We start from the raw sequence: 15,799 nt of genomic DNA on the forward strand, positions 1-15,799 counted from the left end.
ATATAGATATTTTATAGAGATTTCCCTTAGGGATATATTATATAGGAAATATACTATAATTTCCTAAGTAATAATAGTTCCTTAGGGATTATACCGATATTTCCCTAAGAAGTTACTATAAAGATATAGCGGGGAAATTATAGAGAAATACCTATGCCTACCTAGGGAAAATACTAAGAAATGCCGCTAATATACTATACTACTATCGCACGATTATAAGGTTAAGATATTACTTAGTTAAAGCCCTAAGTAAGGTCCTACGCTCGCTATAGTATATATAGAAGATAGAGAACCTACTAGATCTTAGGCGGGTAAAGAAGAATATAGATAGTTATTACTACTCTTACTTTAACTTATAAGACCGGTAGCTAGTCCGTATTTAATACGCATAATAACGTACGGTAGCTAGTCTATATAATACGTTTAATTACGTACGGTAGCTAGTCCGTTTAATTACCTATTAGACCCGCACCGGATCTAGGCAGACGGTAAGGTTAACGTACTAGCCCCGTACCGAGGGACTAGTATATAATATAGCGCGTGCGCCCCTCTACTACTTAGAGTACGTTTACCCGCGCCTCCCGGCGCGGGCACTTTAAAAACTAGTAGGATTTACTGCTATAGCCTATATAGCGACCCTCCTATCGCTACCTCTTTCTATCCTTAGTCCTTAAGGCGGAGATAGAGATATCTATAGTATTACTAGTATTATCCTCTTCTTATACTATAAAAGAAGATAAAAAAAGAAACTTATTACTACTAAGCTTATAAAGAAGGTAAATAAGATCGGTATATATATTTAGTAGTATAGACCTTTCGCTTAAATAGGTACGCTAATCTATATTTAAGCTTATAACGAGGTAATTATACTTTACCGCGTTAGGCTAGCTATATATATCTACTTAATAAAGCACCTCTTCGAACTATATAAGGTAGGCCGGAATAGCTTTACTCCGCTTTTAACGGAGCGTTATAAGCTCCTAGCCTACTAACTTAGCTATATTAAGTTCGCCGTAATTAGTATAGAGCTTTATAAGGAGGTCGGCTAGTCTATTTATACTAGTACGCGTAACTAGTAAGAGATACCTTTATAGGCGTAAGGATAGGCTCGTATAAAGATAGTCGAATTAGGCGCGGATATCCCCTATTACGGCGCTATCGGTATAGAGCTTTGCTTCTATATAAAGTAGCTATAGCTCGAGCTCCGCGGAGGAGCCGTCGAACTTACTAAGGTGCGGTAGTACCGCTCTTAGTCGTGCGGAGCCCTACTATTATAAGAGGCTTTTAATTGCCTAGGCGAACTAAGTATTACGTTCGCCTTAATTTTATAACTATAGGAGTATAGATATTTCGCGTATATATATACCGGCGCGGGCGGTTTAACTAGACTAGGTAATTAAACGTCGGCTTTAAAGGCAGCTAAAAATAGCTATTCTATATATAGGGATATAGAGAGGGTAAAATAAAGGGTAGATTATACTATTGCGGAGTAGGTAGAGGCGTAGGCTTAGGTATGGTCCGTTAAAAGAAGGTTAATAATCTACGAGGGAGAAAAGGAAAAGAAGTATAGGCCTAGCTTATATAGGCGCGGAGGCCGCTTATATATAGACTTAGCCTAGACCCTAGTCTAGGCCTATATAGGGTAAAAGCCCTTATAATTAGAGGTATAATCTATAATATCGCGCGATCTTTACTTATTTCTACCGTAATAATAAATATATATAGAGCAGTTAGTTATTTCGGTCTTTTTTATTATAGAATCTTCCCCGAACGTTAATAGAGTAATAGAGTATATTGCTATAGTTCCGATATATTTCTTAGGAGATATTAGTATGTAACTATTAATCGCCGAATAATCTTTTCTTCGCCGAAATTATAACCTCGGAGGAACTTTCCCCCGCGTATAGCTATATATAGTTATACGACTAATCTTATATAGTATAGGTTTATTAGCAATATATAGGCAATATATGGTTTATATAAACCATACGCGTATGATTAGACAGCCTGTTAGGAGGAGATTAGGGGTCGAGATTGCTATTTTACGACGCTACGGTGTCACGGACCACGACACTTAGGGTCATCAGTTGACTTCATAAAATATAAGTTCGGTTATTTCTATACCTGCTACGGGTGACTGCTCGTTAAAAGCTTTTAAATTGAGTAGATTCTGTATAAGTAAAGTTGGTCTAATTTGTATAGAGCGGCAACATTTTTGCGGAGCATAAGGGGGGGGTGAGCAGAAGGGGGGGTAAGCATGGTATAGGTAATGGGCTGAGGGAGGCTGGGTGACACCAGCCTCTCGACTGGAGACGTTCCAGTCTCAAATAGCAGCTTTCCAGCCTCTCGTTTGACCTGGTTGACAGCTTCCTTGTTGGCCCAGCTACCCATGTGTGACCTGGCTGACTCAATCGAGAGACGTTCTTCGCGACAGCTACAGCCAGACCCCCCGCATTCGATGGCATTGCAGCCAACCCCGTTTATTAACATCACTTCTTTATAATCTGACTTCTTCATTAATCATATATCAATAAAGCAAGGAGTGCAATACATATCTAGCAGTCATAACATTAACCAGGCTGGCAAACCACTCAATCCTGGCAACCGGTTGCTCAATCCAGTTGAGCAACTGGCAACTCAATCAACGCAATCGATGGTCGGCTGATTAAGCCGGCAATTCAATCCGATCTCGCGTTGATTGACGGGATTGACGGAATTGCCGTTGACGGTGGAAAGTGTGTAGGGTAGATGACCAGTGGATTATATGAAGAAATCTCACCCAAGCCGAAGCGTCAGCAGCTCAGGGGCAGATTGACAATTGGACCAATCATCCATTCTGACAAGAGTCCCTTGCTGTTATGAACGCGACGCGCTCGTGTCTGAACCTGGCGTCCACGCGTTCATGAGTAAGGGGGAAAGTGACTCAATCATCGTGCCGCAATCGGGATGTTTGTAACGCCTCTCATATTATCCCACTCTTCTCTTAGATGGGCGACTATCTCGATTCTTTGCCTTCTGCAGGCCCCCAAGGCAGTCGAGAATGGGAAACATTTCCATGGCAGCACTTTCGCGGCTACACCAAATCCCAACGCGCCGGCAAGCTCAAGTCGTGGATTTGGCGCTTTGGGTTTGACATTGAGCATCAAGACAACGGGGACAATAGGCTGTGGGTATGCGGGACCTGTTCGGTCAAGAAATCGCCCCAAGGACCCCCAAGCTTTGCAGCGAAGGGAACGACAAATATCGAGCGCCATCTGCACGATGCGCACCGCATTTCTGGGCCGTTGGGGAAACGTCTGCCGAAAGGTACGACAACAAAGAAGCGCTCTATCGCACAGTTCTTCGAGCTCGACGCAAACGACGGCAAAGAGCAGGCCTTGATCAACACGCTCAAGAATCACTTTGATAAGAATGTGTTCCAATCACTCCTACTTGCTTGGATCACCGAGTCAAATGTTGCCTTTCGCGCCATCGAAGCCCCTCGATTCCGTTCTCTGCTCGACTATCTCAATCCTTCAATTGGCCTGACCCAGTCACACATGACTCACACGACCATTCGGTCCAGGCTTTTCGAAGAGTATCACCAATACAAGGGCGTTGTGGTGAAGGAATTGAAAGAGTGCCCCGGCCGTATCCATCTTGCGTTTGACGGCTGGAGATCGCCCAATCGGCACGCTGTGTACGGGATTGCTGCGTTCTACCTGTCCAAGGAAAAGCGCCCACAAAAAATACTTCTCGGAATGCCTGAGTTGCGGCAGTCCCATACTGGAGAACATCGCTTCAGGTGGCAGAAGTCATCACCTCGTTCGAGATACAGGATAAGATTGGCTACTTCACGTTGGATAACGCGGAGAACAACGACACCGCGATGAGGGCCCTGGGTGACCAATTCAGTTTCGATGGGAGGCAAAGAAGGGTCCGCTGCTTTGACATATTATCAACCTTGTAGCGAAAGCACTGCTCTTGGAAAAGACGACGAGGTCTTCGATTCAGAAGATCGTACCAATATTCTCGACCTGGCTCAGCACAACCTTTGGCGAAAAAGGTCCGATCGGCAAACTCCACAATCTCGTCCATTGATTCATCGATCCGACAGGCTGACCTATCTACTACGGAGCCTGCAGGAGAAGAAGGATGGTACGAAAAGGCCGGTCGACGTTGTGACCTATAACATGACGCGCTGGCTGTCTCATTACAAAATGATGGATCGGGCTCTTCCTTCGCGAATTTCTCGACGACCTTGTCGCGATCGAACGGTTCGAGCACAGCAGAGGCAGGTCGAGAAGTAGAGCCAGGCCTGCGTGTATACGAGATGAGGATTTACTGACGGAGAACGATTGGATGGTGATCAGCAATTTCCGAGATGTCCTGAGACATTTTGCCAATGCTCTCAAGGCACTTGAAGGAGACGCGCAAGTCCGTGTCCGCAAAGACGGAGCTCATAGCCTATGGAACCGCATGGATATCATCCAGGCGTTCGAATATCTTCTGGAGAAGCTTGAAGAAGCCAAAACGATGGCCAGAGACCTGCCGGATTCTGGCCACTTCGCAATCAACGTCGAATTGGGTTGGAAAAATTGGATAAGTACTACGCGAAACTCATCGAGTGTCCGATATACTACTCGGCCATCGCTCTGCATCCTGCCTTGCGGTTACAGTGGTTCGAAGAAGCTTGGGCTCATCGACCCGAATGGGTCACGGAAGCCCGGCGGATCGTCCGAGCCATCTGGGAAAGTGACTATAAGTCGCTGAACGTCGAGGAGGAGGGTCCAGCCACTGCTGTGGAGAATTTCCAGCCACCCGACGATCTGGACGATTTCCAAAGTTTCGAATGAGGCACAGGTGCAATCGAGCCATATCACGAATGGTGATTACCGGCTGCCGACGCGCCCTATCGCCGACGAGTTGGATCGTTGGACCGTCGATATCGGGGCAGACGACGGGGAGATCAATGATCCATTTCAGTACTGGAAACTCAAAGAGGCGACATATCCGCGGCTGGCGCGGATGGCTTTCGATATGCTATCCGTCCCGCCCATGTCTGCCGAGTGCGAAAGGGCGTTTTCATTTGCTGGACTGATGGTTACCCGGCTGCGCAGGAGACTTGAGGTGAAGACCATCAGCGCCGCACAGTCCATCCGGTCTTGGCTGAACGCGGGATTAATACACAACTACCAGGGAGTCGTTGATCCATCGGTAGACGACAACGCCTTCGTGGAGGCCGCAGAGGATAATTCTGAGAAAGGGGAGGACGGGCCAGAGGACTTTGTCGTTATCTCCGAATAGCATATTGACAACCGTCAACGCCAGCAATCCACGCAATCCACGCAATTGAGATTCAGATTGCTCAACGCAATCGAGGATTTGATGATGTAAGCTGGCAATCCACGCAATCCCGTCACTCGGTTGCGTTGATTGCGTGGTTTGCCACCCTGACATTAACTTTCTTCACCCGACCGTCTCTGCTGCTGGTCTAACTGCTTGGCCTCGGACTGTTTCTTTAGCGCTAGGGGTAGCAAGTCCGGAAACCACTTCCTCGCCACGTCCTGGTAGCTCGTCAACATGTTGACGAAGATAGTATCGCCAGCGCAGCTGTTGAAGAGTCCCGAGAAGAAGGTATCTGCATCCGATACCACCTTCTCGCCCTTGATCAGGTTGGCGAGGGGGGGGGATGTCTAGGAGCAGGTCCTCGGGCATCAGACGCAGGTCTAAAAAGGGCTGGGGTTATGAACGTCGTTATAATGTGCTTCGCGATAGCTTTGTCTATTTTCTTAACTCTTTAGTCCGACTAAAAGCAAGAATATAAGCGAACGGCGCAGGGTACAGGGAGCTGCTAATAATAAAAACAGTATATACAGCAAGTGGTTTAATGTATGTAATAATTTTTAAACCAAGATGCTCTAGAAAAAGAGCAGTAATGCATAGTCCTAAGATTAAACGAGTTGAAGGCAAGATTTCCCTTCGAATCCAATGCAACTCTGCGCGATGTCGGAACACGGTCCAAATGTGTAGATCAAGCAATAAGCGGCCTACCAGCACCAACGTGACACACCTCAGCGGCGAGATGGACAGTGCTGGGCCGGCTTTGACTGGCAAGAATCCCCAATGAAAAAAAAAGATGGCCTGTAATAACGGAAAGGCTAAAATGGTGTATCGAGCCGTTCTGCCTTTCATAGCAGAAAGACAGGCAGCCTAAATATAAATGCGATGTTAGCCAACTCGTAGCTAAATCGTAGTAGCATTAAATAACCTTCCTCAAATAAAATTATCATTACTGGTATCAGGCAGGACCATGGAGGCGGAATGAGCGCTGTCCAAATCAGACCAACTACTCCTGTAGTGCATGCCATAAGACCGGCTCGGTACCATGGTACATCAAATACGCTCAACACCTCGCTATACTGTTGTATGGTTCTTCGAGGCGAAGACAGAATGTTGGTATAGTTTAGTCCTTTGAACCGATCTGAAATAGCCTGTAATAGAATATAGACAGTAAAAACGATAGTCGAGCCTGTCATGGGATTATTTGACTTTTGCAGCAATACGCAAATGGATAATACGCATGCAAGCAGCATTAATCGTAGGCTCACAGCACGATGAAACTGTCTAATTAGGGCGCGGTTAAACGTGGTCACCACGGCTAAGGAGTCCACGGCAGTTGTCAGGCTGAGCGAAAACCATACATCCAGGGAAAGACGGGTCGCCTCGACACTGAATAACTGTTGAGTCTCTTCGGTAGTCGATGTATTATCGAAAACAAAAGAGTTGGTCCTAGTCGGGTTATAGTTTCTACTAAGGTCGGTAGGGACTACAGGTTGTAGATAGATAAGTGCTCCGGCACAAAGTAGGAAAGCCAGAATATCCATAGCCTGTAGGAGCCAAAAATGGAATATACGAGTGTCGGTCCAGTTAAATAAAAGAACCGACCGAATATTAGGAGAGTCATTAAGTCGACTTCTCTTGCTGAGACTATATCAGATTAGCAGATTCACTGCCCAAACCAGTTATAAGAGACTTACTACTGTGTTGAACTATTTCGTAAAAAGGAAATAGACATATCTTTAGTTTCTGTTCTATAAAGCTCAGTTGAAATTTGCCTCATATAATAGGCAAGTAATTTCGAGATTGTGAGTACGTTTATAGCTATAAGCGGTGGGATAACCGCTATTTATATATCTCACCGAGCATTATATTTATGTATTACAAACCTACCTAGATTTGTCATTCTAACAGCACTGCTAGAGAAGTATACTATTACTATTCGACTATCTAGAACACTGCTATAACTTTCGCAGTCAAATTATCGCGAAGACCATTGCGCCACGCAGGCAAAAGTGGAACGCGCGCTCCGAGAGGTGCTGTCACACAGAGTACGTCAGCCTCCAACAGTCTGAAACCCTGACTCGCACAGTAGTCACCACCTCAACAGTCACAGAACCTTCCATCAGCTTCTAGTCACTCATTCGCATCGCCTATAAAGATGCAGCACATTATACACTCTAGATAGGAAAATCAAGAGTCTTCCAGTCCCTGATCTTTATGCTCACTTGCTTATCTTCCGTGCGATATATTGCAACAAAAGGAGAACGCGCTCTCCAGCAAGTGGTGCGCAATTGACAGTTATGGCATGTGGTCTGTGTGTGAGAGGTGCGCTGCAATTAACGTACTTGTCTTTCTTTTCAACACAGTATCAAAATATGTTTAAGTTAATATTAGTATGTAATTACAATACTGCTTGGTATACTGGGTATATAACTTTAACACTATTAGATATATAACGTTAACGCTGCTAGATATGTGACTTCAACACTGCTAGATATGTGACTTTAATACTGCTAGGTATGTGACTGTAGCACTTAAATGATAAGAATGTGTCTAAGTTTTATATGCTATAACCTTCTAAAGGCTAGCCAGTGGGTTAGTAAGCTTAGTCTCGCCGCATAATATCTCTAGTTATATAAAGTCTTCCCTTACAAGACTCTTGGATCGCGATAATTATTATACACCTCATCGCCTGGTAGGGTTTAGAAGATACCCGTTAATCGCAGTGATGTTTAGTCAACTATGGCCCCCACAACCCCACTTCACTGAGGTGGACCTGAAGGATTTATCTGGAAAGGTATAGTTACGTTGCAATTTACAATTTAGGCTTTACTAACCTGGATATTAAAGGTTTATATAGTTACAGGATCGAATTCTGGCATCGGTAGAGAACTCGCCAGCGTTCTCTATTCTAAAAATGCTACCGTCTATATTGGAGCACGTTGCGAGCAGAAGGCTACGAAAGCTATTACTGATATACGCCATGGAAACGCTTCCTCGTCTGGCCGCCTAGAACCACTCGTAATGGACCTTGCCGACCTTAAATCTGTATTAAAAGCGGCAAAGGCTTTTATAGCGAAGGAAAAACGCCTAAATGTTCTTTTCAATAATGCTGGGGTAATGCATCCACCTCAAGGTTCTAAGACAGCGCAAGGCTATGAGCTGCAACTAGGAGTGAATAACCTCGGCCACGTACTACTCACTGAGCTCCTCAAGCCGACTCTTACTCATACCGCTGCCTGTGAGCCAGTGGGTAAGGTTAGAGTGATTTGGGTAGGTTCCCTATATGGAGAGCTGGGGTCACCTAAGAACGGGTTTGAACCTAATAATATCGACTATTCTAAAGAAGAGAGAAGTACCTACTTTAAGTACAGCGTAAGCAAAGCCGGTGTTTACTACCAAGCGACAGAGTTTGCTAGAAGACAGAAGGCTTGTGGTATTTTGAGTATTGTAAGTCTCGCCCCAGTTCGTTCGAGTTGTTGCATTCTATTAACAATATGGAGTATTGCAATCCGGGGAATCTCAAGACAGACCTGCAGAGATACTATAAAAGCGGGATCATTAAGTGCGTTATGGGAATGTTTTGTTTCCCAGCTATTAATGGCGCGTACACTGAGTTGTTCTCCGGCTTGTCCCCTGATGTTACTGCTATTAATTCCGGAACTTATAGTAAGCTCATTAATAGCGAAGGATTAAGGCCACGCTAATACATTCTTTCAGTTATTCCCTGGGGTAGATTTGCGGCAATCCGGTCGGATCTAGAGAAAGGGTCACGTTCGCGGTGTGAAGGCGGAACTGGAATGGCTGAAAGGTGGTACGACTGGTGCCTTGAACAGGTTAGGCCGTTTGCTTTGCCTTGAGGAACGAAAGGACTTCTCTCAGCAAGCTGAGAGCGCGGGCGGAAGGATAAGGGCAGGCACAATTGAGTCCAAACGATGATGCATGTTTTCTATCTATCTGTGCGACATTGAAGGGGTATTTATACGAATAGATACTGACAAGAAAGGGCCTATAATACGCGTTAGTAACACCGCTATCGGGGGTGCCCTCATTTTGCATGGTGTAGCGATATTTTACCAGCTTGACAGTTATGAGCCCGGTTGCATGACTAGGGCATCTTTCACTCGGCAACAACCCATTTGAGGCTATCACGAGCCCCAACGCGGCCAATAACCCCTCTCCTGTGGTGTTGACGTGAGGACCTAGTCAATTAGGTCATACAGGCATTCGTTGCATCCCTCCTTTGAAGAAAAGGAGGTCATCACTAACTCCAGCAAAATGACCCTCCCGGCGCAAGGCAAGGAGGTGTACATCACCAAGCTCAAGGAGAGCTTGGACTGGACCCCTTGGATCAGGGGAATCAAGTCTCTTGCGGTCACGCATGAGGTCTGGGATTACGTTGATCCCGATGGAACCTCGGTGTTGAAGGAACCCGCAGACCTTAGCTGGAGCGACGCTGTTGAGTCCATTGGGCCAAAGCCCCTGAGAGCAGCCTTCGAGAATGAGGCCAGGTTCAGGGAGGCCAAGGAAGATTACGTCGAAAGTCTCCAGGAAGCTAGGGAGGAATTCCGCCACCAGGAAAACTTTCTCTGGATCCAGAAGCGTTCGTAGGAGTCATCGGCTCCTGTTCTTGGGACGTCAGTCGCGCCTCGTCCACGGGGTTAGGCGCCATCGCCTCCATCAGCTCGCGCTGAGCGTGGTGCTGGACGCCCTTGTCAGCGGCCGTGTGTTGGGCACAGCGAATTCCTTAACAATTGATGCCAAGAACGTTGGAATACAAGGGAGTGTGCCCGGCTCGCGATGACCTGTACAGAGACCTATTTTTGTGGACGCCAGATATGGGTCCTATAGCCCAACACCCTGGCGCATACGGTCGCAGGCATGAAGAGCTTGTCGCCGCGGTTCGGGACCAGATAGGTCTGGGATCGGTACTAGGGGGGTCTAAAAGTCGACCCCCCGCGCTTGAACATCAAGCACGGGGGGTGCATTGACTAGGAAAAGGGTCACTGACTGGGAAACGGTAGGGTACATTAGCGCCAACCAAATTTACAAGCATAACATAGCCGCGCCATGTACTCAGTTTCCTCGTTTAAGTGCATAACCTTCTTCCCCGCTTCCCTCATAACCTTGATTATCCAATATCGTGATAACGCCTTCGCCTTATTGCGCGAGCGGCGAGTGAGCTATAATGATGCAGTCAACGGCATTCTGTTCCTGTTCCTTTTCCTTTTCCTTTTCCTTTTCCTTTTCCTTCTTAGCGATTGGCTCCGCGGCGCCCTACGTGGTGTTGTGATAGCTTCTTCTTCCGAGTTTTCGATAACGCCGTAGAGGTTGCATTCCTCGACTTCGTGAGGTAACGAAGAGAGTGAATCTTATAGCTGGTCGAGTACTACGGCCGGGTTGTAAGGGAAAAGGCCGCATTTCTCCTAAGAAGTCAGAATCGTTATCTTCTTAAATATACGGTTACGTATTTCTTAAAGATAATATAGGAAGTCAGTCTTATTAAAGTTGTCGCGAAGCGTGGCCTGATTTCGCAGTTCTCGGAGATATCTCTTAGCACGAGGGACCTAGGAAGCTAAAAACACCCGGTATAGAAGAAGGAAGAAGGAGCTAAAAAGAGGTGCAGAAAGGAGGGTAGGGGCATAAGGGGAAGCAGAAGTAGCGATAGCTTCCTATAGAGGTAGCGAAAGATAAGACGGATATGCCGGCAACGGCTAGAAAAGAGGGGAAAAACCGGCAAAAAGCTCGGTAGTCGAAAGGATATTAGTAGCTTCTTTAAGTAGGATCTTCTTTATTAATTAAGATACTAGATAGGTATAAAGAGGGGCGTTAGATAGAGAAAAGAAAGATAATTAAGGCAATATAATAATTACTCCCCTACCTTTATTACTGCTCCTATAAGAATTAAATCCCTCTGCCCTGCCTATCCGACCCCTTACTTTTAATTTTACCTTTATATATTTTATATATACTTCTTATATCTCTCTTCACGAGAGTTATAAGCCCGGGAGGAATAGAATTCCTATACCTTCCGGCTACTATAAAAGGCACCTTTCTTATATCCCTCGTAGCTTCCTTTTACCCCTCTTACTAGAAAAGCTGATTTTTACCTAACTTTTCTACCCTTCCCCGCAATAATATCGAAAAACGACTCTGCCGCCCCTATAGTCCGTAGGACGATTCTTATAGAGCCCTAAGATTAGGATAAGTAGGTAAAGGAGCTACGGGCTCATATAGATAGAACTATCTATAATTTAGTCTTCTTTAATAAGCAGGACCCTCTCGAGCACCCTCTTCGTCCTAGGGCAACGGAATTTATAGAAGGAGCTTCCCTCTTCTCCGAGCTAACCTCCGTATAATAGAGAGCTTTTTCTGCTACCTTAGGTAACTACGAGAGTCACCGTAAGGAATACCTTTACGAGACAAAGCTGCTAACTACTATACGCATAGTAATAACGGAATCCGTTAGTACCGTAAAGCTAATCTCTCTTTAAGAGGAAGAGACTCCTAGGCAGTGGCTTTTAAAGCTCGAGACCTCGATAGCTCCCTCGAGGGGCTATATAACTAACCGTATTAGGAAAACCTATACGGTATACCTAGGAGCCTTTTCTGCTAGGAACCTACTAGCTTCGTCGTAGCTAGCTAAGTAGGAAGAAATCCTCGAGGAAGCTAACTAATACTTCCTTATAGAAGCTCTTTCCGGCTAGTAGCTATAGGATATATCTCTGCTAATAAAGCCTATTAGTAACGGTTACTCGACTATCTTTTAAAAAGCTAGCTAGGAACTAAACGAAGAGGCTACTAGAGTATAATAGTAAGCAGTCTTATTCCTTCGTAGCTAGCACTTAACCTAGACGGCTCGACCTACTGCCCCTGCAGCTGCGGTAGCCCCTATTGCTACGGCCCCCGCTACTGCTGCTACGGCTGTTGCTCCTTCGGCTCTACCTCCCTCGAGAGCATTAACACCGTCTTTAACGGCTGCCCTAGGCCCGGCTCCGCCTCTTACTCCGGGCCCGGCCCCGGTCCCGTTAGTTAGACCGGCCCGACTAGTCCCCTAATAGACCTTTTAGTCCGTTAGTCGAAAAATCAGGGAACTAGTCGAAATCGAACCTCTTTATTAAAATTAGCAATAAGGGGCAAAAAGGGGGGGTTTTTAAGCAGACCTTCTAAAAAGGGACGAGGATTCCTTAAAGAGACAACGTATAAGGAGGAATCGACCTACCTACTAAGCATATAAAAAGCCCTATCGGCTAGAAGACTGCTAGTAGGTCTTCGAGGAAAACCGACCTAAAGGAGTTAACCCTTTAAAGAGGCTACGAGAAACAGTATAATAGTCTCTTAAGGAGGACCCCTTATTATAGAAGAAGATAGACGAGATTCGGGTTACTAGGAAATAGTAACTAACGCCGCTACTATAAATTCGAGGAAAAATCGTTAGTATAGTAAATCCGGCCTTTATCTTCCCTACGGATTAATAAGGCTAAGACTAACCGTTAGAGCCCTCCGATTATCCCCTACGAAAATCGGCTATCCTTAACTTATAACGACCGGTGTTATTCCTAAGGGATAAACCTATTAAGGGGTTTATATTAGTAGATATAATAGGGCGTAGTCTAAGCAATAATATATATATTACGTTAGTAATAAGTCGGAGGTTATTGTCGCGTATACTATATGCGTCAATTGACGCTGTTGCTTATATCTGATAGGCGGCTACATCTTTTTCGTAATAGTTATGAGCCCGGGCGGAGGGGTTACCCCTCCGGGAACTTCCCGGTGACTGCGCACGCACTTCTTCTGGCTAGCCTGGCGCGCACTACCCGAAAGGCCCGTGGTTCGAGTCCCGCCAGCGTAATTGAGCGCGGTTTCAGCATGGGGCCTGCCTATATAAAAATTCCCGCTGTGGTCTAGGATATCTAGGTATCCCGGGACGAATTAACCCGATATCCCTAAGGGGGTATGTCGCGTATACTATATGCGTTAATTAACGCTGTCGCTTATATCTAATAGGCGGCTATATCTTTTTCGTGATAGTTATAGACTATAGACTATAACTAAGTAATTAGAATTAGAGATAGAATCGTAATAAAGATCTATATTAAAAGCTAGAGAGCTATCTATCTAAAGGAGTAAAAGTAGGTAGCTATATATACCTATAGAGACTATCCTTAGATTATAGTCCTAGCTATAATCCCTAACGTTAGATCGTATAAAGCGTAGTAATCTTATTAATCCTAGATTACTTAGATCTCTACGATCCCCTTAATCCTATATCTATTAGATAGTCGTGCCGACTATTTATCCGTTAGACCGTGTTACGTACTTAACGCGGTCGACTATTAGCGGCCTAGTAGCTATAGTTATAATACGATATCTCCCCTCCTTTTAGTCTTATCCGTAAGACCTACTATAGCTGCCTTAGCCGCCGTATATAAATATACCTTTATCGCGTTATATATAAGTATATCGTTCCTTATTTCTTTATCTTTTCGGGATATACTACTAATAGTATATCTAGTCGTATACTAAAAAATCGTTCCTAAAAAGCTTCTAAGCGCGCTACTCTTACCGAATATATCGACTTAAGCGGAGATCCTATTAATATACCGTGCACTCGATACTTTAAGGTAAAGAAGACGAATTATCGGATAGCCGAAAATTCTTCGCGCTATAATAATTATATTACTAGTAGTCGTCCTTATTATAATAGTGTTTTAGTAGCCTCTTCTTATAGGTATCTTTTAATTCTTTCTATATATAGTAGCTAATATATTTCTTTTAATAACTAAATTATTAGTAAAGTAGCGTAAGCTATATTCCGAAGAGGAGTAAGCTAGGGAAGCCTTATTAAAGCTTTAGGCATAGCTTACGAACCTTTAGTCGTAAATATTTATTACCGTTAATCGTTTAGCTTATATCTAGAAGATTTAAAATTATATAAAGGAAAAGAGTTCTAAGTTATTTCGTCGTAGTATCTAAGAAGTAGATACTAAGGATAGCGTTTTACCTACGCTTAATACGTATAAGTATTAAGTAGTAAATAACTTATAATCGTTAGGCGTTCTTAATAAAGCGAATTAGTCCTTATTTAGTATTAGTAAGGAGTTTATAGATCTTAGTCCTTTAATCCCTCTTAAACCTTTTAATAAAATTATTAAAGTAAAGAGCTATAGTAGGTTAAGTACTTAAGTAGTTCCTAGGTATTCTCTTTTAGTCTATATCCTTTCTATTTAATAAGGTATTCTTATTACTAACCTTATTTTCTTATATCTAGTATTTATTTAGCTTTATATTCTTAATCGTCGTCGACTTCGATTTTATCTTATAATTTAGCGTCTCATAGTACTAGTTCTAATAACGAGATATAAAATATTAGGTATATCTATATTATTATTAGTAGCGAAAGTTTATAGTTAACTTTTAAAATAACCTTCTTAATTTTAAATAGTCTAAGTTTCTTAAAATCTAATTTATTACTTAGTTATTTTATTTTAATATTTTATTATACGAGGTAGGCTATATCTCCCTCTTAAAAGATTAGTCCCTATAATCTTTTCCGATTATAGTAAGTAGATATTCGTTCTCTAATAAATTAAAGTTCTTATTATATTTCTTTATATAATTTTTATAGCTAATCTACTTATAGTATCGCTCGTTTTACTTATAGTCCTTATTAGGTAACCTTAAATACTTCTAGGTTATATCTATAATTAGCGTATACTAGTAAGAGCTTAGTTATTTCTATAACTAAGCTATTATAAGCTAGTTATGCTATTAATAGCTATTTAACTTAATCGTTTTATTTATAACTAATATAGTATTATAAATATTATTTAAGCGTTTAATTAAGTCGTTCTATTTATCTATCTATTTATAGGTAATAAGCTATACTAAGCTTATATTTCGTCCTTAATTATACTATAAGAGCTTACTAAAACTTAGCTATAAATATACTTCCTTTATTAAAGATAATCTTATTTAATAGTCTATAATTACTAATAATTATTTATAGGAATATATATACTAGCTCTTTTATATTACTTACTTCTTTATATAGTAAAAAGTATCTATACTTTATTAATCTATTAGTAATAATAAATATACTATTATACTTAACGTTAGTTATAGGTTCTTTTAATAGTAGTAGCTTTATAATATAGTTAAAAGCTATTAAATCCTATAGTTTCTTTAGTACTAGTAGCGGTTATAATTCTCTATATAGTTTATATCGTTTAGCTTTACTTCGTACGTAAAGTTTATATTCTTTAATAACTTATTATACTACTTCTTTAAGCTATTAAAAGTTATATTATCGTTTAATCCGTTTTATTATTCTTTAGATTCCTTAATATCTATATATTAGATATTTATATATATCTTATATAACTTTATCTTATAATTCTAGTAGTATCTAGATTTTACTTTTATATATTAAAACTTCTAAATATTCTATATCGTATCCGTTTAATACTTTATA

General features: G+C 42.7%; 2 protein-coding genes across 2 annotated transcripts; both read left to right on the forward strand.

Annotated features, from left to right (window-relative positions):
• Positions 1 to 2,987: 2,987 nt before the first annotated feature.
• On the forward strand, positions 2,988 to 4,289 carry HRG_00341 (uncharacterized protein; the record flags this gene model as incomplete). The annotated part of the gene is made up of 5 exons (XM_044858812.1): positions 2,988 to 3,109; positions 3,164 to 3,602; positions 3,785 to 3,881; positions 3,973 to 4,045; positions 4,097 to 4,289. 5 exons carry the CDS (start codon positions 2,988 to 2,990, stop codon positions 4,287 to 4,289), a joined length of 924 nt encoding a protein of 307 aa, XP_044725212.1.
• A 5,311-nt stretch (positions 4,290 to 9,600) lies between these two features.
• Positions 9,601 to 9,933, forward strand: HRG_00342 (uncharacterized protein; the record flags this gene model as incomplete). The annotated part of the gene is made up of 1 exon (XM_044858813.1): positions 9,601 to 9,933. The coding sequence occupies one exon, from the start codon at positions 9,601 to 9,603 to the stop codon at positions 9,931 to 9,933; it is 333 nt and encodes a 110-aa protein (XP_044725213.1).
• Positions 9,934 to 15,799: the final 5,866 nt, after the last annotated feature.

Source organism: Hirsutella rhossiliensis (assembly GCF_020360975.1).
Source record: "Hirsutella rhossiliensis strain HR02 chromosome Unknown scaffold00001, whole genome shotgun sequence".
In the NCBI taxonomy this organism is placed as follows: Eukaryota; Fungi; Ascomycota; class Sordariomycetes; order Hypocreales; family Ophiocordycipitaceae; genus Hirsutella; species Hirsutella rhossiliensis.